The 26,279-nt window shown below is 39.3% G+C and overlaps 1 protein-coding gene across 3 annotated transcripts in view; it reads right to left on the reverse strand.

Moving 5' to 3' along the window:
* The window catches only part of SCEL (sciellin), a 110,616-nt gene that overhangs the window by 47,019 nt on the left and 37,318 nt on the right, over positions 1-26,279 (reverse strand). For all 3 annotated transcript variants that reach the window (XM_084877119.1, XM_084877120.1, XM_084877121.1), the window contains 4 exons: positions 22,062-22,127; positions 4,914-4,994; positions 2,299-2,364; positions 107-166 (listed from right to left, as the gene is read on the reverse strand). In XM_084877119.1, coding sequence (XP_084733245.1) covers positions 107-166; positions 2,299-2,364; positions 4,914-4,994; positions 22,062-22,127 — 273 coding nt within the window. The remainder of the gene's footprint in view (positions 1-106; positions 167-2,298; positions 2,365-4,913; positions 4,995-22,061; positions 22,128-26,279) is intronic.

Genomic DNA, 26,279 nt, shown 5'->3' on the forward strand with positions numbered 1-26,279 from the left:
ACAAACATCAGAATGTTGCTTATACTGGGAACTTTAAGGTACTGGTAAAGCATTTTGAAACATAAAGAGAAGAAAAAAACACAAGCTCAAAGCTCTGAGATCTCACCCCTTGTCAGTTCTCTGAAGTGAAGTCGCCACTTTGACGATGTTCTCCAGATCCTGACGACTTCAAACAATGAAAAGTAAATACAGGTCAATGACAGTAGAACTACCCATGAAGCAGCTAACATTTCTCACTGTTCTCAGTGGAGGAAAAAAAAAAGCCATAGTTCATGTGATATTTGGAGATTATTGAGCCTAACTGAATAACAAAATAGTTCTATAATATCAACTCATGATACACACACACACACACACACACACACACACACACACACCCCACGCTGTTATTCCACATGGACATTGGCTCTGCCATCTAGTGCTCACTGAAACAACTACAGTTTCTTCTAAGATGTAATTGGCTGAAATTCTACACCTAAAAAGAAGGATGTGGAAAAGAAAATAAACCGCACAAGTAAACACAGAAGCATGTTCAGAACTTTTTCTACCGAAACCAGTCAGTATTAAGCAGCCTATTCAGATGATTGGTTCATCCCTCACGTGAGGTGAAGAGGCACTGTCTTCTTAGGCTTCCAAAGGGAAAGGAAGTACATTGTAAACATGGGACAGGATACCCAGACAGCTTAAATCGATGTGGGTCCCTCTCTACATCATGAAAAGGAATAATTAAAAAAATCCTTACAGGTCTCCCTGTAATTAAGGCCTGTGTTTCACAATGTTTGATAAAGAAAAAATTTTGTAGTCTAGTAAATTTGAGAAGTGTAACCAACTTTTGGAGATTCAGAAGGTACACATGCATACTGAAGGCTTTGAGAAGTCGTATGTCAGAGAACTCTGTTTGTATTTCCTCAATATGTTGGGCCAATGAACCCTTCCTGTGCAGGACGTGCATTAGCCTCTGGTGGGACATGGGGACACAGTCTGGGAAATGGCGAAGTAGTGCTGCACCTTAAGTTACTAGATACTAGAGAAACATGATGTTTCCCATAGGTAAGGTATCTGTGTGATGTATGTTTCAAAAAAGAAGTTTTGCCTGGAAAATTGGTTTACCATAATGATTAAAATGGTAAACTTATAATAATAAAAATTGGCTTATCATATTGATAGGTCTATAAAATAGCACTGGCTTAAAAGCTAATTTCAAATAGTGTTTTTTTCTAAAAAAAAATAAGTCATAATGATATATCCACAACAAATACTAAACTAGAAGAGTGTGCAAGACAACAGGCGTAACTCAGGACTGTCCTGGAAAAACCTTTCCCAAAGTTGTCAATACAATGTGTGGGCCTCTTCCTGATGAAGCAGGTAGAGCTGGAGGTGACCTTATTTATACAGCCATGGACAAAGCTTTTGTAGAACAAGTTCAATCGAATGACTAGATTTACACCTATTCATTAATACAACACCAGCCTTGGGACATGAAGAGATGGTTTCCTATCTAAGGGGTTTAATCTTATTCTGTTATGTTCAGACAATTTTGATTGCTTTCTTTATGTAAATCTTAGAATAAAAATTAAGTAAATAGAATTCTTAGGTACATATAAGAATAGTTATTTCCCACTATATTGAAATCAGCTGGAAAACTAACTATTTTATTATTAACTAGAGGCCCAGTGCACGAGGGGGTCCCTCAGTCTGGCCTGCACCCTCTCGCAGTCTGGGAGCCCTCGGGGGATGTCCAACTGACAGCTTAGGCCCTCAACAGTTGGACATCCTTAGTGCTGTCGCAGAGGTGGGATACGCTCCCGCACCACTGCTGCGCTTGCCAGCCATGAGCCCAGCTTCTGGCTGAGCAGTGCTCCCCCTCTGGGATCTGGCAGAAACTGGCTCTACAACATCACCCATTGGCCAGCCAGGGAGGGATTGTGGGAAGGCTCCAGGATATGTCCTATCCATCTGCTCAATCCCCATCACCCAGACACCAGCCCCTCCCCCCCACAGCAAGCTAACCTATCAGTCGGAGAATCTGCCCCCTGGTGGTCAGTGCAGGTCAGAGCGACTGGTCGACCAGTAAACTGTCTGCTCCCTGGAGGTCAGTTCATGTCATAGCAAGTGGTTAAGGACCTTAACATATCATTAGCATATTATGCTTTGATTGGTTGAACGGCTGACTCGTTGACTGGACACTTAGTATATTAGGTTTTTATTATATAGGATTATTTAGTATTTTTAAGTATTCTAATAAAGCATATTTTATCATTTCTATAAATGCATAGACATAGAAATAGTTCGTTTTACCTTATATTTCTTTCAGCAGATCTGTTGGTTTCTGTATATACACTTGCTTTAGGTGGACAAATCTGCCTGTATTTTAAAAGTTAAATTAATATTTGTTAGGTAAGAAAACACTTCCCTGTAAAATTTAAATTGTTAACAAAACATTTATGTCCAAAAAATCCAAGTGTATTAGAACACTATTTGAGATAACAAATTTCTCTAGAACTCAACGGCAGATTCCATTTGAAATTATAGAGTCTAATATAGTAACTTTCCAATTTAGTTTATCTCACTTAATATATTTTTAACCACTGAGTATATATAGCAATATCTATTCTAAATATGTTCATTTATGTTTGTTTTATTTTAGTTTCAGTCATCAATAGAGCATTTTGATACTTATCTCTTTTAGATAATGATATAATTGTTTTAAAATATTAATAATAATTTTTTATATTAGACATCAGGTGAGTAATTTTTTCTTAAAAATGTTCCATTTGAATACTATCATGAAATATAACTGCTCAAATATGATGGGAAAAAATTTTAAATTTCCAGTATACGCACTATATCCAGAATGTTCAGATTTGACAGAATTAAGTTCTATAATGCTAGGTTCTGTCACAATTTATGATATAGGTTTTTCTCTGCTCTTTTTCCCAGTATCTTATTGACCTACTTACACATTCTTGATTGTTCTCAAGAAATTGTATTCACCTTTTCTTTGTGCTCCTGAGGACTTGTGGTAATTACATAAGGAACACTTCCCTTCCATGTTTTTTCATTAAAACCATCTTGCTGTGATTAAAATAATCAGAACTTAAAGCATGCAAGTTGTCCTACTTTTATTTTTAAGATCATTGGTGGAAGAAATAAATTAGACTACTTAAAATGGATTAGACCAATTCCCATGAAATTTATCTTCTTTTGAATCTACATAAATTCACTACTCTAGAGTTGCTGATTTTAGATTAGAATTTAGGAGTACTAAATCCAATTTATGTTAGCCCCCTAAAAATGCTATTTAAATAAATATTTAATTGCTCAATGGTATAAAAGAAAATACAATGTAAGATAAAGAGCTTAAAAAGTTATTTTTAAGAGTATAATTATAACCATTGTACAAATAAAAACTTATAAATATGGCTTATATTTTTCATTAATTCAATGAAGATGTATTCTCTTGACACATTAAAAAAAATGTATCATTGTCCTAACTGGTTTGGCTCAGTGGACAGAGCATCGGCCTGCGGACTGAAGGGTCCCAGATTCAATTCCAGTCAAGGGCATGTTCCTTGATTGCGGGCACATCCCCAGTAGGGGGTGTGAGGAGGCAGCTGATTAATGTTTCTCTCTCATTGATGTTTCTAACTCTCTATCCTCTCCTTTCTGGGGGAAAATATATATATATATATATATATATATATATATATATATATATATATATATATATATATATATTAATGTATCCTTTTATTCTAAGAACATTTCAAAGTCCCTATGAAGTTTCACTGGATAGAAATTCAGACCTGGGGTTTTAACTCAATGGGCCAAACACTTACTGCTACATAGCTCCATTGCCTAATTAGCATTTTCTAGCTGCAGCTACCCTCTTACTAGAGAATAGTTCCAGAATTGCCTTACATGTTGTAAAAAAAATCACCATTGAAAAGCAAAAATACAAAAGCATCAAAGGCAGGCAATGAAGTGGATTTGATGATTGTCTTAATTGAGACACCATTTTTAAGTTTCACAATAATAATGTAAATGTGCAATGTACAACTTAAAAAGTGATTTGAGCTTATTAAACAGTTTAATAGAAACACATGGGAAGATGTTCAGGTCTCTGAATTTGTTTCTTAGTACTAATTATAGAATGTCAGAGATTCAAAGTAGAAAAGCAGTCTGTCTTTTATTCCTGATTTGAAGACAAGTTAATTAGAATATTTTTCAATATTTGTGATAGTTTTGAAGTAAATAACAAATTTCTTAGCTGAAATAAGACTAAAAACTACTCAGTGGTATTTCTTACCTAGGGAGGATTTGAGCAGTAACAAAAAGTTTCAAAAACATCTTTTACCAAAAATTGTAGTTTTTAATGGGAAACCTAACTATGACTGAATATAAACCATATACATACATGTCAAATACACACACACACACACACACACACACACACACACATATATATATATATATATATACAGTATATGTACATATATTGTATATAAGATGCTTTTGTATATATATATATATATAGTATATATATGCATATAATAAAACCATATATATGTGGGCATTTATATTTATGAAAGAGAGAGAGAGGTTCCTTGCATATCGGTTCCTACTACATAAATTAGAGGGTATCTGAGCATGAACACTTCCTAGACATTGACATTGTTCAGTTTCTATCTAGAAATTGTATTTCCAAAGACAATTAATGGTCATAAGTATTCAGAGGCAAACATAAACATACACTTGTGTTGACAAACAGAAGTAGGAAAGTTTTACAAGTGTTTCTTAAATAAATGTACACACAAAACACCCATACTTTACACAAAAACAGGTCATAGTTCAACTGCTTTCATTTTCCTTGAACTTCTTCATTTCAGAAATTTTGGAGTGCTAGGCCTTACCTATTATCTCGTCTCAGCTGGTTAGGAGATAAAACAGGAGAACTGGGCTTTGGTGGTATTGGAGGATGAACACCTGGTTCCCTTTAAAATAGAACACAGCAGTTCATTTCACCTTGGAAACATGATCTATTTTAGCATCTATTAATCAAATGTACTTATTGCCTACATTAAAATATCTTATGCATCTTACACCCCCCATACATGAGATAACTAAAAGGTCAAATCTAAAAAGCACTAAACTTTAAAGAAGTCAAATATTTAAATTATAGATACTTTAAATATGTAATCAAAATTTTGGAAGTCTTATCTTCTTTAACTATGGTTTAAAACATGAGTGTGTTTTTTTAAATAGCTTAATACTTTGCTAGGCTATTTGGCTCAAGTCATGGCATTTTTGGATCAGCAGCACCTGAGCATGGCTCTTGGGTATTAATATATAAGCCCCTTAAGGAATTATGTCAACTATCAGTCAGCTACAGAAACAGCAAGGAAGGTTTTCAATTCCACAGACCTCAAGGTAAAGTTGATTTGAAATTCTTTTCTAAATCCCCCTTAAATGTTGTTAGTACAGGCCAGTTTGATGCTAGAAAGCACAGACATACTGTCAGCCTAAACTTTGCAACAGTGCCTGACTGGATGACCTAGGAACTGGAGTCAGGAACTGATGTGCTATTTTGAATTGAGTCAGCATCCTACCCAGAGCATGTCACTCACCTCACCACCACAAACATCCCAATTGTCCATATCATTCTCAAGATAAATTCCATACCCATTGAAAGTAGCCTTGATCTAGACTCCGTGTACCTCTCTGGTCCCTGCAGCACATTAGGTGAGCATGTAGGCTCTACACCTAGGCTGCCAGAACTGTCAGCTGTATGACCATGAGTTAACCAGACCCAGTTTCTTCTTCTGTAATAACCCTTCTACTAGGATTGCTGGGGTGTTGTCAGAATTGAATGAAATCATGCTCTTATTTAGCAAACATTTATTGGTAGCTTTCTATGTATAAGGCATTATACAGAGTGGACAATTTCCCTGTTCTCAAAAGGCTTTCAGTAAACAAATAAATATATGATAGATAGAAAAAGTGCTATATGGAGAAAAATAAAACAGAATAAGGGGTAGGAATAGTATTTTATATAGAATGGCCTGGGAAGGCCTCTCTGTGAAGTAAAATTTGAGCCAAGACCTAAAGGAAGTGATAAATGAGCCACGAGAACATCCATGGAAGAGCATATAAATATGGGCATGATCAAATTACAGGTAATGTTTAATACTTGAAACTGGATGAAGTCACCAAGGGTCAGTGTAAGTAGAAATGAAAAGTGGGCAAGAGTTGAGCCCTGGACCCTGCAATATTTTTAGATGTCAAGAATATGAGAAGAAAACAGCAAAAGAGTGTTGGGAGAAATGTGAGGGTGCAGATGTTAACAAGGAGTAAGAGTTCCAAGGAGTAACTGGCCATGCCAAATGCCATTGATAAATCAAACAAAACAAGGACTGTTTGTTAGCATGGTTTTGGCAATATAATGGTCATTGGTAACTCTGATAATAGCAGTTTTGATGGAGCAGTGGTGAAGAAACATTATAGGAGTGGATTTAAGAGAAAATGGGAAGTAGTGACATTGAGGTGTTTCACAGTGAAGAGAGAAAAGATACATAGCTACATGAAGGTCAAGGAAGGTTACTAGAGTAGGTAGACATGATGATGGGAATGATCCAATGAAGAGGCTACAGTTAATGGTGCAAAAAATGATGGCGCAGAAAATCTGGCTCCAGGAGCCCTCCCCAACCCATACTGCCTCTTAATGCTCCTTGGGCAGCGCCAGTGGCTCACTTAAGGTTGGTACTCATAGAATTAAAATAAGGCTAGTTAACATTGTTTTATCTTGCCATATTAAGTTGCTTTGGGAGAATATACCGAGAGTTGAATTCAACTAAGTTTAGAATTTATCCAAGTAAATACATCAAAAGAATAGTAGCAAGGGAGGGGAGGGGCACACGTAGAAGAGATTACAACGAGGGACCATGAGATTGACATGGAGGGAAATATGGATATGGAGAGAGGGGAAGAGAGGATAATAAACTGTGAAAGGATAATAAAATTAATGGATTGATGGTTGTGGTGGGGGTGAGAAATTTCTGGAATCAGAAAACTGGAGGCGTGGGAGCTGGACAGACAGAAAGTGGAAGCCAGAGAGAGAAAGCTTTGAATTTGAAATTTTATACTGTGTGTGGTTACCTACAAGAGCAATACCTATGGGTGGCTCAGGTATGTTCAAAGACAAGATCATTGGAGGGGTCAAGAAAATGAAAGGCCATGTTGGGAAAAGATCCTCTTCATAGGTTTTGAAATCACCAAGCATTCTGATAGGAGGCATTGGAGAGACAATGAGCCTGGTGACAAAAATCTTCAAGGAGTGAAAAGAGTGATCCAGAGACCTTCAGGTAATTCCAATGAGGAAGAGAAGTGCACAATGGCATGGCTCAAAGAAGATGAGGCGTGCAAAGGAGGAGGGAGTTAAAATTGATAGGAAGTAGCAACAAGGAGCAAACAGAGCCCCATGATGTGTGGGGTTAGGAGGAAAACAGTCCTTCCTGAGAGGAAGGCTGTGGGAACAGGGTCCTCTAGGAGAACCCAACAAAGAAGTGAGAGATCATTCAGTCAGAGAGTAGGTTAAAGAGCAGCAAGTTTTGATGATACTGGATGGCACATCCATGAGGCACTGTGGAAGGATTTGGGAGATCATGATGATGTTAACAAGGTTGGCAGACATAGATGAATTAGTCCCAGAGCTTTCTCCCAGAGTGTGGTAGTGAGACTGGGTGATGGGCAGTGAGCAGCAGAGAGTGGAGCATGGTGGGTTTCCTGACTCTCATGTGGATGGTGGCACTGAAGCCAGGAGAAGGGCATGAACCCATTAGAGCACTGCCTGACTGTTAAGTGCTCAAGAAGTGCCTAGTGCTATGGTCTTTGTTTTTACCCCACAGGAACCCCTAACTGAACCTGTGCCAATTACTTGCATTTCCTATCCCCCTCACCCCTACACACACACATCACCATATTCTGGATCCTCTCTGGAGTATTGCCTCCTCCCTTTCACCTGGATACCTCCTCCTTGCCATTCAGACTTTGGCTTGTGCGTTACTGTCTCTAGAGGTACCCAACACTGTGTTGGGAACATTCCTGTGTTTCTCAAAGCGCACCCTCTTCACAGAACATATCATGATGTTTTGGATTACACATAATTTTCTGTCTTCACACTGGACTGTAAGCTCCTAAAAGGATAGTTGTATCTCAAGTACTAGAATTGTGTATGACATGGGTGTCCAATAAAGATGTGTGAAATAAGTGAGAGGAGCAATTAGATGAGTTTCTATTTGGTAAAGAAGGAAATGGGTACTTGAAGCGGGGTCTGAAACTTTCAAAATCTTCAAGTTCAGCTGCACCACAGAAGAAGTCCATTGTTGATTCCACACCTGTGTACCTAGTAGGTGCCAGGTGTTCAGCTGAGTTTTTTGTGTTACATGATACGCTGGGAAAACCTATTTACATAAAAATGGTCTCCTATTGTGGCTCAGAGTTAGAGTTTATAATTAGATAGTAATTTACTAGTGTTGCCATCATCTTCTCAAAAAATATCCCCATTTGGGGGATAATTTGATATCACTCACATGTTCGTGTGTCTTTATTGTATCTGTGTGGATTAGCTAATTATATGTTTTTCTCCCAGGGGTAAAGGATAGGGGTATGAAGGTAGTCAGTTCTGGGTAATCATGGATCTGCACAGGGCACTGGATATCTGAGAATAGGCAGGAGAGGGTGACAAGATGAAAACGAGGATTAAAAAAGGATGATGCCAAACAGTGTTTATGCCAGAACTCATTGATGAAAAGCCAAATTTCTTCCGGTTTGGAATGGCTAAGGCCCCCAAAAGGCGGGAAAATACTGATTGGGTGTGTCTGGGAGGCAGAGATGTGTGGAGATGGTTTGGAGCATACCCAGGAAAGAAAAGAAAAGGTGGGCGTAGAGTTGCCAAAGCCAAGAAAAGTTGGGGAGCATATTTCCGAGGGTAATGCATTTACACCCCTGCTGGGCAGGGGCTAGGCAATGCCACATTGACTTCAATTCATTTCAAAGAAGGTGTCATTTGCATCTCTGCAATGACAGTCCCAGATGATAGGACCCTAGCCATCCGGGGAAATGAGAGAAATCATTCAAGCCATGCCAGGAGCTCGAGGTGATGCTAAGCAAGGGGATTAAAATACAAGAGCAAAACAGGAAGCTAGAACCTAGAACGTTTTGAAGAGAAGGAAACAAGAGACATTCATGTAGAATGATCCTGTTTGAATACCACTTTGAGACATATGTTTAAGCTTGGATTAATTGACCCTGGCTCTTCCCTCTGTCTTTCCCTCAGTCCCACAAGACCTTTGCAGGACTAATGCTAACACATTAGAGGCTATAACTGTAATGAATAACTTTCAGGGATAAAATGGCAGCACTCACAAGAAGCATGTGAAAACTTGCAGATAGTAGTGCAAGGATGAGAGCTAATAGAAATAACATTGTAAAGCTATTCCTATCACTTCTTTTTCATGTGCTACTGCAAAGATCATATCTTCTCATAGTGTTGTTATTGTGTTTGCTTGTTTTTAATAATCAGCTTAGCTCTGTGACTTCTGCTCAAAACTGACTTTGTGGAGAATATTTCTATTATTGCAGCATAGGTCTAGGTTGAAACTAGAACAATTGACTCTAATATTTAATTATGAATTTCATTTTCACTTTTCATTATGTCCGGCTTTTGTATCCCACAAATTTTATTTCTTAGTCCAATGATGATAAAAGAGATGGAACTTATATTTAATGAGTTCCAGCAACATGTACCAGGCCTCTAGTTTATTCATAAAAGGAAAAGATGGCCCAGAGCTATGGCTTCAACCCATTACACAACTATGGGAAGGCAGAGTTATTATAAGGAGTTCTCAGTTCCACGGTGCCCCAAGTACTTGCTGTAGACCAAGCACCTTGCACATTGTCTACTGCACTTTCCTAATGTATATGGATGCTGTTGTGGTTCATAAAATCTTAATTAGTATAATTTATGTTGGATCTATAAGAACATTAATAACCCTTTTAGGTGGTCAGTAGATACAAAGAGAGAAAATTTCAAGTCTTGGTGAAGTCATAGCATCTTTTGGTCCTTAAAAGTTTTTCTCAAAGACATAGTAAGAACAGTTCAACAATTATCAGGTGAAATTATAAGCATTTTCAGCATTCAAAATGAGTCTATTAGAAATGAGTCATAGACTTACATATAAAACATACAACTATACCACTTTTAGAAGAAAAATATTTGTGACCAGGGGGTAGGCAAAGCGTTCTTAGATGCAGTACCAAAAGTATAATTCACTTAAAAAAAAACACAACTTGATAAATTGGACTTCATTAAACTAAAAACTTTGCAAAAGACATTAAGAGGATGAAAAATACATGCCACACACTGGGGGGGAAATTTTTTTAATCACATATCTGACAAAGAACTTGTAAACAGAACGCCTTTTAAAAAAAAAAAATCTCAAAAGTAAACAAGAAGTAAACTAACTACCAATCAAAAATTAGATAAATAATTTGAACAGACATTTCACCAAAGAAGATGTATACATGACAAATAAGCACATGAAGATGTCCAACATCACTAGTCTCTAGGAAAATGCAAATTTAAACCACTGAGATACACTACACACCTATTTGAATGGCTAATATGTTTTTTAAGTTGACAATATTAAGAAATGCTTAGAAAGTGGAAAACATGAACTCCCATACATTGCTTGTGGGAATGCAAAAATGGTGCAGCCACTTTAAAAAGTGTTTGGCAGCTTCTCATAAAATTAAATACATACTCACTATATGACCTAGCAATCCCACCTATAGACATTTATTCAAGAGAAATAAATACACATGGTCATATGAAGACCTGTATGTGAATATTTAAAGCATCTTTTGGGATATATATATATATATATATATATATATATATGTCTTTCAACTGGTGAATAAATAAATGAACTTTGTATCTCCATACACGGGAATACTATTTACCAACAAAAAGGAATGAACTATTAATACATGCAACAGCATGGATGAATCTCACATGTATTATGCTATGTGAAAAAAGGAAGATTCAAAAGATTCTATATACTATGTGATTCCACTTACATGGCATTCTGTACATGCCCAAGAGGGAGAAGAGCCCTCCGTTTGACAAGTTATGAGGACAGTCCTAAATAAAACATTGGTCCTTGCATTCCGCCCCCCAACCTGGTATTACCACTGTCCTCCCCAAGGCTTGTGGAAGTAATGTCCTATGTCACAGTACGCTCCTGCCACCCACCTCCAAGCTTCCCTACCTCCCAGGGTCTACTTGCTCCAAAGCCATCTGCTCTCCACAAAATCAAAACTACTAGTGCCTCAATGTGCTCCAATTCTTCCCAGTTTTAGCAGGAAAAACCTCTGATTTATGTTATTGACACTAAGATTTGAATTACCATAGACAGCCCTTTAGCCTGTCAGGTGTTCATGCTATTAACTGAGGTGAGACTTATAACCTATAGCTGATAACCTTTAGGCAATACTAAATGATGAAATAATTTTTTTTTTAATGGAATAATTTGGTTTTATGGCTGGGGCAGAGGGAGTTTTAGTTTGAAGGGTGATGTTTGGAACAGAGAGCTTGCCCCAAGGAATCTTGATTTTCACAGCTTCTTCTTTGCCCCTGCTTCTGAACCTGAAGGCTCCCTCCTTTGTCATACTTCAAGGGGCTCCCCTGTCAAGGCAGAGACAGCCCAGGCTCTAAAGGATGGAGGGGCAGTGGGAATCTGGGTTGAGAGGAAACAGGGATATTTTCTGTTTGTTGCTGTTTGAATGTATGAGTTAATTAAAACTAGTGTCAGGAGGTCAGAGGCTGTCTATGTTGATCCCACAGGACTGAGGAAAAAGCAGCTGATTGCTAAAGATTCAGACCTTCATTCCACATTGTGAATCCGCTTCCTCCTCATTTTATTTGAACAACACTTCTAACAATAATACCCCTTAACTCAGGATAACGTTGAATGTGTGTGTGTGTTTTAAGGTTTTGAATGGGCATTTTAGGCATTCAAATAAGGTTTTAAAATCACTGCACTTAGACATTTTACTGAGTGCATTAGAATCTTCATTTTTACAAAGCAGATTCTAGTTAATGTACACATTTTTGTTGAGGTAAAAGTACAATATATTGTTTCTATTTAGTATGACAGCAAACTTTGTGGAGGTTTGGTTCCCAAGGAGTTAAAAACATTGCAGCATAATTAGATAGCTTATATTTTACCATTTATAGTAACAGACAATATATATATATATATATATATATATATATATATATATATATATATATATATATATAACTGTAGTGCAAGGTTGCCATGGCAACACACTTCTCAATCATGATTTTTCCCCCCCAAAATCTACCAATCAGCTAACAAAAACTAAAAACCACTGAAGGAAAAGAGGTTAAAACAGATCTGGATGAAAAAGTGTGAAAGAACATAGCAAGCAAGCATTTAACTATATGGTCATTTTCCTAGGTGTTTCTCCATGATTTGTTTTACCAGATATTGCGTATTTTGTTCTGTCTTTGAAAATTATTTCAGAAAAAAAAGAAGAAAAGAAAAAAAACAACCACATTGTTGTTTTGTTGTTCCTGGTGGTGATGGCTTTTGTGTTAATTCTGAATCATTAAACATTGGGTAACAGTCATAAACATTCATGCTGCCTGGTGAGCAACTACCTCAATTTAACTTCCAAGAGCTTCATGTGGCATTTAACCACTGAGTCTCTAAGTCACCTAAGTGCATCATCAGAAGCACTGGATTTTCTATAAACAGAATACTAATATTGAAAGGTAGGTTCTGAAATCAGAAGCAACTTCAACATCAACTTTCCAGAAATCTTGTTTCCATATTTCATTGTGATGCAACTAAGCATTTCTCACAAAAGGCACCTACTATCCATTCTATTGGATCAAGCCTGGCAAATATTATCACTCCTGAAGGACTGGAAGGTGAGAAAAGGTTTAGAAACTTGAAAGTTAGGGCATATACTAATGATTAGTGACAAACAGTTTTGATGTCTGGCCTTTTAATAAATCTCCAAATGAAGTGAAAAAGGAACAACTCTCATTGGCTCTGGCCTTCTAATAATTTTGCACAATGATTATATTTGTGTTTTCTTTTATATACATTTCACAATCTCTAGTGCATAGTCAGAGCTGAAATTACATAACAGCAAAGCATCAACTCTTAAAACAGAAATTATATTCTGAAAAGGTACCGGACCTTATCACAAATTATAAATGAGTATGTCTCCATAATTTCTTATACTAAATAACATTGTTCCAAATGACATCATATTTGAAACTATCAGATTTCCTGCTGCTACTAAATACAACGGATAAAGGATGAATGCAGAGAAGGTGTCCTGGATAGAAATCCCGTAGTTCTGCACACACAAATAGACACATGCATGCACGCATACACACATATCACAGCATGCATTCTGACATTAGAATCTGCTCCTTCTCTCCTTGCTGCTTGGAAGAGCTCTGTCCTCTCCTCACCTCTGCACCAGGCTTACTCTTATCCATTCTTTAAGGTTTACCTCAGGCATCTTCTCTTTGGACCCTACTGTACCTCAAACACATCCTTCATTGCCTTCCTCCCTGTGCTGCCACATATTCTGTGGCTGTGTCAGCCTTTGTGCTTATCATACCTCCAAACAGCCACTCAGCTGGGGACAGGCTTCATGTTTAGCACTCCTGGCTCAAACTGACTTCCCCATGGGCTTTGAATTTCTTGAAATAGGGACTGGGTTTACACATCTCTGCACTCCTGAATACTAGCAAAGGTCTTTTTTAGTACACAGTTGGAGCTCAATAAGTTTTGGGGAAGAAAGAGAGAGCTATGTTTATTCTATTATTATCTTTTTTTAATTCTCACTTGAGGATATTTTTCCATTGATTTCTAGACAGAGTGGAAGGTAGAGAGAAGGAGGAAGAAAAGAAGGAGGGAAGGAGGGAGGGAGAGGGAGGAAGAGAGGGAGGGAGGGAGAGAGAGAGAGAGAGAGAGAGAGAGAGAGAGAGAGAGAGAGAGAGAGAGAGAGAGAGAGAAACATTAATGTGAGAGATACACATTAATTGGTTGCCTCCCACTCATTCCTTGACTGAGTGGGATCAAACCTGCAACTGAGGTACATGCCCTTGACCAGGAATTGAGCCCATGACCCTTTGTTCTGTGGGCCACCGCTCTAACCATGGAGCCAAATCGATCAGGGCAAGAGCTAGTTTAAACAGACATCATAACTTAAGCACATAGAATCAAGACAACTCTGATAATGAGTTGAGGGAAATTCCTTATCTTGTATATACTAAGAAATATTAAAAGTGGTTAATCACTATGTACTTATTAAGAAATTACTATTGACAAATTTATTGATGAGTTAAAGGATTATATAAGATGATGCTATCTAGTCAATGAATATGCCCCAACAGTAAGTAATGTTTAAAGGTCATCCACGATGGATTGCAGACCATAAGCTTTCTGAGTTCAGATTACAAAGAGCACCCCTTGGACTGAGAAAGCTGTGTAGAGGAAGTGAAAATGTGAAGAATGGGCTGGTTTTGGCTGCCTCTCATTGCACTGCACCTTTACCACATACTTGCAATAGTTAAGGTCTCATTTTCTGGTTCCTCCTCTACCACCCCTTGTATAGACACATATCAATGTTCAACTTTCATTCTCTTCCCCTTTAATATTTTATCCATAGGTAATTTCACTCTGAAGATACCATATTTAAAATTTGGGGCTCATTCCCAAATCAAATCTGGCCAACCTCTTGTCTGAGCATCTCTCCCATTTCTCACTGCTTGGAAATTATCTCTACAAATATATCCTTCCAGTATCCCAGGCTCTACCTGCTAAACTCAACACACATGCAGCTTCATAAGACCAACTGTGTACTTCTCATTATGCTCCTATTTCTTCCTACACTGATTGGTGACACCACTATGTTTAAAATCATCCTGGGATTGAAAGCCTAGCATTGTGTAATTTCTCTCCTGCCTCTCCTCAATCCCACTTCTTTCAGGACCTTTTTCTGAATCCCTTATTAGAAGCTCTTCTTACCACATCAGAGTTCCCAAAAAATGTTGATGCTTTTTTCATGATCCCACAGTTGATCTTCTGTTATGGTTACTTGTACAACCATATATTATCCAAATTTTGGAGTTATAAAAGACCCCAAGCTGCTCTTACCCTTTGAAGCTCCCACTATGTTGCTAAGTGGGATCACCTAGACATGTAAGCCTCATCTCTGACCAACACCACCCACCCCCAAGTCTCATGCTGTCAATCACTTCCTCCCCATGACAACCTGTCAAAGTACCATCAGAATGAAGCCTACAGTGTGCTACTGCCACCAGGTGGTCACATCTTTTTCCTTGATCAGCATTTCCCTGGAACTGCAACGACTGAATAAAGGTAGTAAGGGAGACAGAGAGGTCGATGACAGTTTTGACATTTTAAGTGTGTGTGACTGGATGTTTATATTGATGGGACATGAAAAATAATTTTATTTTTAAAGGCAGCTTTAAAAATAGAGTGCTTCCCAAAGAGTGAGTATAACATTATGTTTAGTTATGAGGATAAGCTTCTATGAGGATAGTCTGGCACAGATACAGAGACCTAAACTACCTGGCATAAGTAATTTGAAGGAATTATCGAATAGGTGAGGGGGAAGGAGAAGAAGAGAGGAAGAGGAAAATGAGGAAAAGAGAGATGGAAGAAAGAAGAAGTGAGGGGCTGCTGAGCGACTAGCAACAGGGTCATGCCTACAGAGATAATGTCAGCCAATGAGAAAGGACCAATAGCAGGGGTGGCCAAGGAACTTACAAATAGGAATTTGTAATGTAACATTTTACATAGTTTGTTCTGGGCTTCTACAATGCATTACTACCACTCCCGCCATCGCACATTAAAATCTTATTAAAAACTTATGCAAGTGGTATTTGGACAAACCAAGGAAAAGAAGCTGATATCACTTATGCCTGAGTTAGTGCAGAGCAGAGAGAACACAACAGAGATAAGTCTGAGTGACATTTTTGAATCAGATTAAAATATGGCCACAAGAGCTCAACTGACCCTCTTACATTCCCAGCAGAGGAAGCCTTATGTGTGAAGGGTCTATGAAAGGTTAGAACAGAGAGCACAGGGGAGTTATGAGGGTCTGAGCTGGCAGTCAACGCTACGGATTTGTATCCTTATTCTAAGAATGATAAAGGTCACAATTTTTACTTAGGAGTGTGATATGTTCCAATTAAATATATATATATTTATGTTCCAATATATTTATATAATATGTTCCAATTAAATATATATATATATATATATATATACACACACACACATATAAAATCACTCTGGCAACTGTGTAAAGAAGAGATTAGGGAAGTGTGTATCGGTGTGAAGAAGGGAGAATACTTAGGTAGCTGCAGTTGTGATCCAGGAGTGACATGATGATAGAAATGAAAAGAGGTATATAGATTCAAGAGGCATTCAGAAGTCAATTGAAGGGACTTGCTGGTGGGTTGAACATTGGTGTTTAAGAATGGAAAGGTGTAAAAAAATAGCTGCAAATTTTCAGTGGTGCTACCTGGTTGACATAGAGAACCAGGTTGGTGTGGAAAATTGTGAATTTCATTCTGAGCATGTTGAGTTCGCAGTGCTTTTCAGATATTGAAGTGAAGGCATTGAGTAGGCAGGTGGTCACCAAAGGTAACTCAGATAGGTATGGAATGGACTTAAATGATAGAGTTGAGAGCAAACAAGTGTCCATTAGAGCCCTGGGCATGGAAGATGCTGTGGAAGGATAGGGCACAGACTCAGAAGAGAAGAACAACTTGGAACCTTTAGGAAGATCAACATGTCATCCTTGGCAGAGGATGATGGGGCAGTAAAGGAGCCTGAGAAAGAATGGCTAGAGAACTAAAACTCAGGAGAGTGTGTTGGTGGTGAAGAGGGGGATATTTCTCAAAGAACAAGGAGAGAGACTTCATAAAGGTAGGAATGGCCAGTGGTGCCTTTTGAAAGGACAAGGAGTCATAGGGACTGAGAGGTCAAAAAGAATTTATCATCAAGATCACTATTGACCTGGGAGAGCTATTTTCATGAACTAATCATGACAGGAACCAGAAAATGGAGATGGAAAGTATCATTAACAATTCTGAGAACTTCATGGTTTTTCACTTTTTTTTGTAAGATAGGGCTATTAAATTTCAGGAACATTATTTTAAGATGAAAGGACATGGAAAGGGGAGAAAAACAGTGAAGCAGGGGTTTGATCAGAGAGACAGATGAATGTAATGAAGAACAGCTAAGATCTTGTTTCAGTCTTTATTAAAATGAAAAAAATTATAGGTTCTGATGGCCTTAGATAGATTTCAGAGAAAACAATAGTGTTGGCATAGGTTGGTCATTCCAAACACTATGCTGATTGTTTCCCTTCTCAGCAAGAGAAGGAAGAGGAGGTCAGAGAACATTTATCTCCTGATGACTAAGGAGCAGCTTTAGAAATCAGATAATAGAGGTTTCATTTAAGTTCCAAACTTTATATGCTGTGTCTCGCTGACGTGAATTACAACTTATCTCTTTAATCTTGTTTTATCAAAAGGGGGGCAAGAAGCTTTCACAGATATTTAATTCTTAACTCCAGAATTTTATTTGATCACACAGCTCTTGACCATTTCATTGAAAAACTAATGGATATCATTCAATAAAATGATACTTATTTTAGGAAATTGCTTTTTTTTGGCTAAAATTTACGGTTATTTTAGAAAATTTAATATTTTCATTTAAGTTCTAGTTGACTTCACTAGCCTTATATTAACTGAATATATAGAATTAGATGTAGATGTAAAAATAATATAGCCATAAGCACAGACTTATGTAGTCACAGGTATAGGTAAATATATAAATATAAATATTATTTATATTTTCTTCTGTCTATAAAAAAAAAAAAGCTTGAGACCTTTTAGGTGCAGTTTGTATCATGCCTGTGATAGATTTTTATCCAAACACAATGCCAACAGAAGTTTGAATCCAAACACAACTAAATGTGATTGTTCCACACTATATAAGTCAAAAAAGGAACAAAGAAGGGATGGAGTGGACCATGGTTTCAAAGGCCACAGAAAGGTCAAGGGTTAAAAAAATTCAGTGCCCTGGCCAGTGTGCTCAGTGGTCAGAGCGTTGGCCTGTATACAAAAGGCTTCAGGGTTCCATTCCTGGTCAAAAGCACATACTTCGGTTGGAGGCTCCATTCCCTACTTTGGTGAGCATGTGCAGGAGGCAACCAATCCATGTGTCTCTCTCATTTGATGTTCCTCTTTCTTTCTCTGTCCCCTCCCTTCCTTCCACACTCTCTAAAAATCGATGGGAAAAAATATCCTCGGTTGAGAACAAACAACAACAAAAAGTTCAGTAAAAATGCTAATCTCTATAATGATTGCAGAGTATGATGGTCTTTTTCACATGTGCTACACAAACAGGGACGTGTGGGAGAAACGAAATCTCTGATAAAGATAATGTGATGAAAAGAAAATGAAGGTTCACAAAATGAAGAACAGAAAAGACAGTGAGTGTCAGTATTAAGGGAAAATTCCTTTGCAGAAGATGGGAGGGGAGAGAAAAGGGAGAAGGAAACCAGTATATAAGTGAAGGATGAAAGAAAATAAGGTTAACATTGAGCTATTAGCTAATATTAAAAATCACATTTTTGCTCTGGCCAGGTGGCTCAATTGGTTGGAACATCCTATACACTAAAAGGTTTTGGGTTTGAATCCAAGTCAGAGTACATACTTAGGTTGTGGGTTTGATCCTCAGTCATGGCATGTATGGGAGACAGCCAAACAATGTTTCTATCTCCCTCTCCTCTCCTTTTCCCTCTCCCTTTAGCTCCCCCCCTCTCTCTAAAATCAGTTTTAAAAAAACAACTTATCCTTAGGTGAGAATTTAGAAAAAAGCATATTTTTAATCTGTGTTTGACCTATTTTCATTTTCTTTGGGCTCTTCTGAGAACAAAGGTCTCTTTTGAAGCTTTTGCTTTCTTTCATCATTTAATAATTGCTTCTATTTTTCAGCTTTTACTAAAAAGACTATTTCTCAGCCCTGGGAATGTCCTGGCATTAAAGGTGAGAAACAGAAGCTTTCGTTTGAGCTCTTCCAAAGAAAAGCACTTTAGAAATAAGAGGCATTGCTGTGTTGTTATTACTCTCTTCTTCTCCCGGAAAGCTTGGCATGGCATTAGCTCTACTCCTCACAGAAAAGTCTTTTAGTTTAGCCATTATATTAATAATCTGTGCTCTATAAAAGGAATGAATATCTAAACTGATCAACCGAGTCCAATAATCTTCTCTTTTCCTTAGTTCTGGTGCTGTGGACCTGAGCCAGGAATCAGAAATAGGAGCACTTTATATTCCATGTAAATCACATTCAGCAAGCATTCATTGTAAGGGCACACAGCCAAGATCTGCCAGTTCTGTGCATAGATCCACAGCTCAATGCGCATTGAGAACATGAGATGTTAACTCATGAATAATCCTTCCACATTTTTGCACAGTTATATAACCAGTTGCTTATTATAATAATAATTTACATTAATATTGGAATACTAAATAGAAGACAAAAGTACTAATTTATTTTGGAAATAAGTAGTATATATATTTCTAAGTGCCAGTGATTCTCTATCAAGACAAAAAGTTGATGGATTTTATAATACTCGGGAAGTAATAACAGCTAGTAAAACTCCTAGTTAAAACTTTTCCCACTTAGGTAGCCAAGTATCACTCATAGAGAAATATCTAAACAAGGGGAAAGAAGGTTTTAAACTAGAAATATAATTCATATTTGACAGTTCATATAATTGGAAGTCACCTAATAATGAGTAGGCTTTTTTAAAAGAATATTTTAACAAAAGGTGGATGTAATTCCAAGTTGTGATTATTCAGCATGTTCACTAATGTTATATCCCCTTGCTATGTCCTCTTGCTATCTAGATAGATAGATAGATAGATAGATAGATAGATAGCAAGGAACAATGTGCCCGAAACAACCAAACAACTGGTCACCATAAGGTGGCATTGACTGGCAAGTGGGCTGAACTGCTGACCTCTTGGTCCCTCCCCCTGAATCCCACAGGTAGTGGCAGCTCCCTCCCACCTCCTGTGGGCAGCGGCAGCTCACTCCTGCCTCCCACAGCAGTGGCTCACTCCTGCCTCTCCCTCCCGCCTCCTGCAGGCCTCAGGAGCTCCCACCCGCCTTCAGTGAACTGCCGCTGCCCACTGTAGCCTGCAAACCAGCTCGATCAGGGGGTGGGGCCGGCCAACCTCATACCCCCCCGCCCCCTGCCAGCCTGCCCCTGATCAGACTCTCCCATCCCAATCAAGAGCGGGCTGAACAGAGCCTGGACCCTTCCTGGCAGCCCCAAGTCCCTGGGGTTGAGAATTCTAATGGCCCTGCCCAGAGAGTAGAGGTGCCTGACAGGCAGGGACAGGGACCACAGGCCTCCAGAGAGCACCACAGAGTTGGCAAAGAGAGGAGAGGGCCTGTGGAGCGGGTAGGAGGCAAAGCCAGCAGACATCAGCCAGAATCCAGCCCTTCCCCCTTGAACCCCAGAACCCCAGCCGGAATCAGAAGAGACTGAGGGAGTCTTCGGGAAGCTCTATGCAGAGCTGCACATTGAGAACGAGAGACTTCGTGAGGCCCTGACCCAGACCACACTGCGGCTGGCGCAGCTCAGTGTGGAGCTGGAGTGCGCCACACAGAGGCAGGCGTGCTTTGCAGAGAGGCCGGCCCTCCTGGAGCTGGAGAGATTTGAGTGCAGGGCCCCGGAGCACAAGGTTGATGAGCTGGAAGAGGAGCTGAAGAGCCTGTCCAACCTCCAGGCTGACAACCAGAGCCTCAAGGATGAGAACGAGGCCCTGATCTGCATCATCAGCAAACTGTCCAAGTGACCCCTGAGGACTTGCCCCTGCACCCACATTTATACAGCTGCTTCTGCCACACACACCCCTTCCTCCGTGTGAACACATGTGACAGGGCTGCCAGGGAGTCTCTGAGAAGCCATAGGGGCCACCTGGGGCCAGGATGGAGAGGGGAGGCTGAACCAGGTAGGGGGACCAGGATTGCAGGCAGAATCAGGAAGGAACTGAGGACCAGAAAGCCTAGATCAGTAGCCAGGACCAGAGTGGCCACCCAGAGGTCCCCTCTCACGTGTGCTGCCACCATTTACCCCTCTTGCCCCTGAGCAGGGATCTGAGAATGTGCCAAGCATCTCACTGGCCTGGGCTGGGTGGGCCTGTATACAGGGTCCGTGTGGGAGCCCTGCTTGGTGCTTGACTCTGTTCTCTCCTCTGCCACTCTTACCAGTTAAATCCATATGGTGAAGTCCTAATGCACAGTGCCTGAGAAAGTGCTCTTATTGGGAAATAGGCTCATGGTAGATGTAATTAGTTAGGTTAGGATTAGGTCATCCTGGAGTAGAATGGGCCCCATATCTGATATGACTGGTGTCCTTATAAGAAAGGGAAATTCGGACACAAACATGCACACAGGGAGGATACCATGTGAAAATGAAGCACAGATCAGGATGATGGTTATACAAATTAGGACATGGCATTGCAAAAGTTGTCAAGAAACCACCAGAAGCTAAGGAAGGGCATGGAACACATCCTCTCTCACAGCCCTTAGAAGGATCCAACCCTGCTGACACTTTGACCTCGGACTTCTATTCTCCAGAACTATGAAATAATACATTTTTGTTAAGCCACCCCATTTGTAGTAGGTTGTTACGGCAGCCCTTAGCAAACTAATACAGCTATTTATGTACTCCTTACAGTTTGTCAGATTTCCTACCAGGGCTGCATTCCAAGGGGCATTGTCTTGTTCAGCACTCAGAGTTCACAAAATTGTCACATCCACAATTACACATTGTCAATATCTAACACTTTTCCCCATCACATTACATAGCGACTACATTTGGCACCTCTCCCTTACCTTCTGCTTGCTCCTGTGCCTGGAGTGGCATTATATCCTGGAGGGGGTGGTGGAAACCAGGACTGTCTGTGAAGAAATGACATCAGTTATCAACACTGTGCTTGAAAGGCCTGATACCCCTCACCCCCACACACGTACACACATGTCTACAGGAAAAGCTGAAAATAATTAGACTAAACAAAGGCAACGAGATGACTTTTTTACAAGGCCCCCAGAAATAAAATACAGGCTATTTCATAAATGCAGTAGAAATTAACTGTCCTAGATCTCAGTGAGGAGGGGGAAGGGGAATAGGGTTAGGGGTGGAAGAGAGATTAACCAAGGAGCATATATACACATATTCATAGCCGCTGGCATGGACACTAGCGCAGTGGAGGCCTGGGATGGGGTAGGGCCGTGGTCGGCAAACTGTGGCTCTTTGGCCCCTTGAGTGTGACTCTTACACAAAATACCATGGCCTGGGCGAGTCTATTTTGAAGAAGTGCCGTTAGAAGAAATTTAAGTTTAAAAAATTTGGCTCTCAAAAGAAATTTCAATCATTGTACTGTTGATATTTGGCTCTGTAGACTAACGAGTTTGCCGACCACTGGGTTAGGGGTTCAGTGAAGGGGGCAAGGCAGGGGAGGAGGGGAAAATGGGGAACATCTGCAATACTGTCAACAATTTAAAAAAAATAAAACAACAACAAAGAAACTAACCATCCTCTACACAGGCTATCTACTTCCCTACATAAATTCCTCTCCCATGTCTTTTAACACTAAACAATGTGGAAATTTCTTTAAAAAGAGAGCTGAAGGAAATCTGAAAAATAATAACATTTTTTAAATCTTTTTATAGTAGATTCATAAAAATACCTCATTTTCTCTCTGTTTTCTGCATTTCATAATAAAAATAATAACAATTTTATGTTCTACTCAAAATATGGCTTTAAAAAACTGATAGAAAATTCTGACAAGTAAGATGCTGAAAACATAAATGAACACCACAACAATGCTAACCTCAATTATATACACATACACACACACACACACACACACACACACACACATACATATAGAGGGTGTTCCCCCCAAAAATGTATACACACAATGTCCGTAAATTCTATTACATTTTGAAAATGAAATGTATTTTAATAAATACTGCCTTTATAATTATTCAAAGTGTGTATACATTTTGGGGACACCCTGTACATGCTTATATACAAATACATATGTAGCCAATTAGAAAGATGTTTTCCCATTACTAGGGCATAATTTTAGTTGGTAGAGATAGCTAAGGGCTCTGTCAAAAAGATTAAGATATAAACCAAAGATGAAGATGTTCAGAGAAGAGTGACAGAGCCTAGAGCAGAGTGGGCTTGGGTAGAAGGACATAGAGTTGGCTTTAAATTCCTAAAACGCGAGGCAGAGTCAGGGTGGCAGAGTGGGTAAACTCTGAGTTCGCCTCCTCCCACAAACACATAAAAATTACAATTAAATTATAGAACAACCTTCACTGAGAACCACCTGAAGACTACCTAACAGGATCCTATAATGAAGGATGTAAAGAAGAAGCCACATCAAGACAGATAAGAGGGTCAGAGACAAGGTCCTGGCAGTTCCCACACACACACTTAATAAACCAGAGGGATATCTTGGCTTTACAGGAGCAATGAGTCTGAGCTCCACACTGGACTTTTCAGCTGGGGGCATCTGTGCTGGGAAACGAAGTTCCCATAATATCTGGCAAGGACTATATCTGAGAAAGGAAAAGGTCTGTGGGAGACTGAGATACTGGCCTTAAAGGGTATGCACACAAACTCACTAGCTCCAAGCTCTAGCACAGAGGCACAGAGGCAGCAGTATGCCTGGATCATACAGAGAAATAATTCAATTGAATAACATTAGGGCAAGGGCAAGGATGTTTATAAGCTCTCTCTTAGGACAGAAGGGCTGGCAGGTTCCATTGTTTCTCTGCTGAGCTCTCCTACCCACATGTCCCTTCACAGGTGGGTGTAAAATCTGCACTCTCCATTAACCTGGCTAACAGTAATCTCCCAATTCTAACAATTCCCTGGGGTCTGGCCCTGGCCAGCCAGCTCACCCAACCAGAGCCTCTTCCCGAGGCTTCAGACCCTCTACACAAGCAGCAGCCAGCCTCTGCTCACACAGCAGTCTCTTCCAAACACCCTCAGGCTCCACACAAGTGACAGCTGTCCTCAGCTTGCACTAAAGCTCCTACCACACAGCCCTAAAACCCACACAAATGGTGACTGGCCTCTGCCTACACCAGGGCCTTTCCCAAGATGCTCCTTTGTGCACTGTTGGTGGAAATGTAAAACGGTTCAGCCACCATTAAAAACAACATGGAGAGCCCTCAAAATGTTAAAAATATCACTATCATATGACCCACCAAATTCACTTCTGAGTATTTATAGGAAGCAGTTGAAAACACTAGTTCAAAAATATATATGCACCCCTATATTCATTGCACCATTATTTGCAATAGCCAACATACAAAAGCAAGCTAGCTTTCCATTGTAGATGAATGGATAAAGATGTAGTATATATGTATAATGGAATCTTACTCAGCCATAAAAAGAATGAAATTTTTCCATTTGCAACAATATGGGTATACCCAGAGGGTATTGTGCTAAGTGAAATAAGTCAGGCAGAGAAACACAAGAACCATATGATTTCACTTATATGTGGAGTCTTTTAAAAAGCAACATAAACGATCAAACAAAACAACACACACACACACACACAGACAAGCAAACAAACAAAAAAAAACAACTCTCATAGATACAGAATGCAAATTGATGCTTGTCAGGTGGGAAGGGGGTGGGGAGTATGAGCGAAAAGTGAAGGAGATTCAGAAGTTCAAAGTGCCAGTTGTAAAACTAATCATACTATACACCCAAAATTAATATAACATTACATGCCAACTATAATAAATAAATAAACAAATTCTGCTGCAAAAACAAGTTGATGGTATAAAAAAAAAATCACAGGGGAAGCTCCAGTATCACACATGGACATTGAAGGTTTTCAGTGCAGGGTCACTGAAAGGTCTGCAAGAAACAACCAATCAGACATCTGTTTTTCCTCTCAACCCCCTGTCTGTTTCAATCACTGCCCTCTCCAAAACACCCTTAAGTAGAGATCTATGTCATGAGGTCAAAATTAAAACAAAACAAAAACTAAGAGAGAGAAAAGAAAGTAAAAGAAAGACTTAGAACATTGAGAGCTTTCTTTTCTTATCCCAGTCAGGAGTGTTTTAAATACCCATCATTTTTGTTAAAAGAAAAACAAAGCCAAGTGTCTGATAAGAAGATGTGCTACAAAGGAGAATAATGTTCTATATTGTTAAGACTTCTGATATAGGCAGCAAAGGCAATTGGATAAAATAATTGATTTTCCAATATGGTCAAAAGGTAACTTCAGCCGAAACCGGTTTGGCTCAATGGATAGAGCGTCGGCTTGGGGACTGAAGGGCCCCGGGTTCGATTCCGGTCAAGGACATGTACCTTGGTTGCGGGCATTCCCCAGTGGGGGATGTGCAAGAGGTGGCTGATCGATGACTCTCTCCCATCGATGTTTCTAACTCTCTATCTCTCTCCCTTCCTCTCTGTACAAAATCAATAAAAAATATATTTAAAAACAAACAAACAAACAAAAAAACAAAACAAAAGGTAACTTCAAAGTTGTAGCACAAATACTTGTACTACAATACCGTAGGGTTGCAGTGAAAAGAACAACAGCCGGCCTGTCTTTTAGAAAAGGAATGCACGGTTAGATCAGCTTAGCTTGTCCTTAGCAACCTGAACTCGGGCTGCATTTTGTCCTCTCTACGAAGCAAGTGAGAACTTGAAAAGCATGTAGCATCTGAAAAGGGAGCAGTGAATGATGCCCATGGTTGCAGCCAGTGCTAAAAACTGGACCTTCAGAAATTTCAGGACTGCTGGATCCCCTCCTCTTCCCCCTCCTTCTTGGTAATCCCTGTACATCCAGTGCCTTTACAAAGTACCTTGGGCTGGAAGCAGAGCAGTCCCTCACCTAAGAGAAAGCCTGTTCTAGTATAAGCATTTCTTGTGTCGTTAAAAAGGAAGTTCTAAAACAAAACAAAACACAATTCTGGAAGACACCCCGCAGGAGGGAACTAAGATGAGATAGGAGTAAATCAAAGAAGGTTTCACCTCAGTGTAAGTAGTAGATGCTGCCCACCATAGCTAGTCAA

This window comes from Pipistrellus hanaki (assembly GCF_964339955.1).
Source record: "Pipistrellus hanaki genome assembly, chromosome: 3".
In the NCBI taxonomy this organism is placed as follows: Eukaryota; Metazoa; Chordata; class Mammalia; order Chiroptera; family Vespertilionidae; genus Pipistrellus; species Pipistrellus hanaki.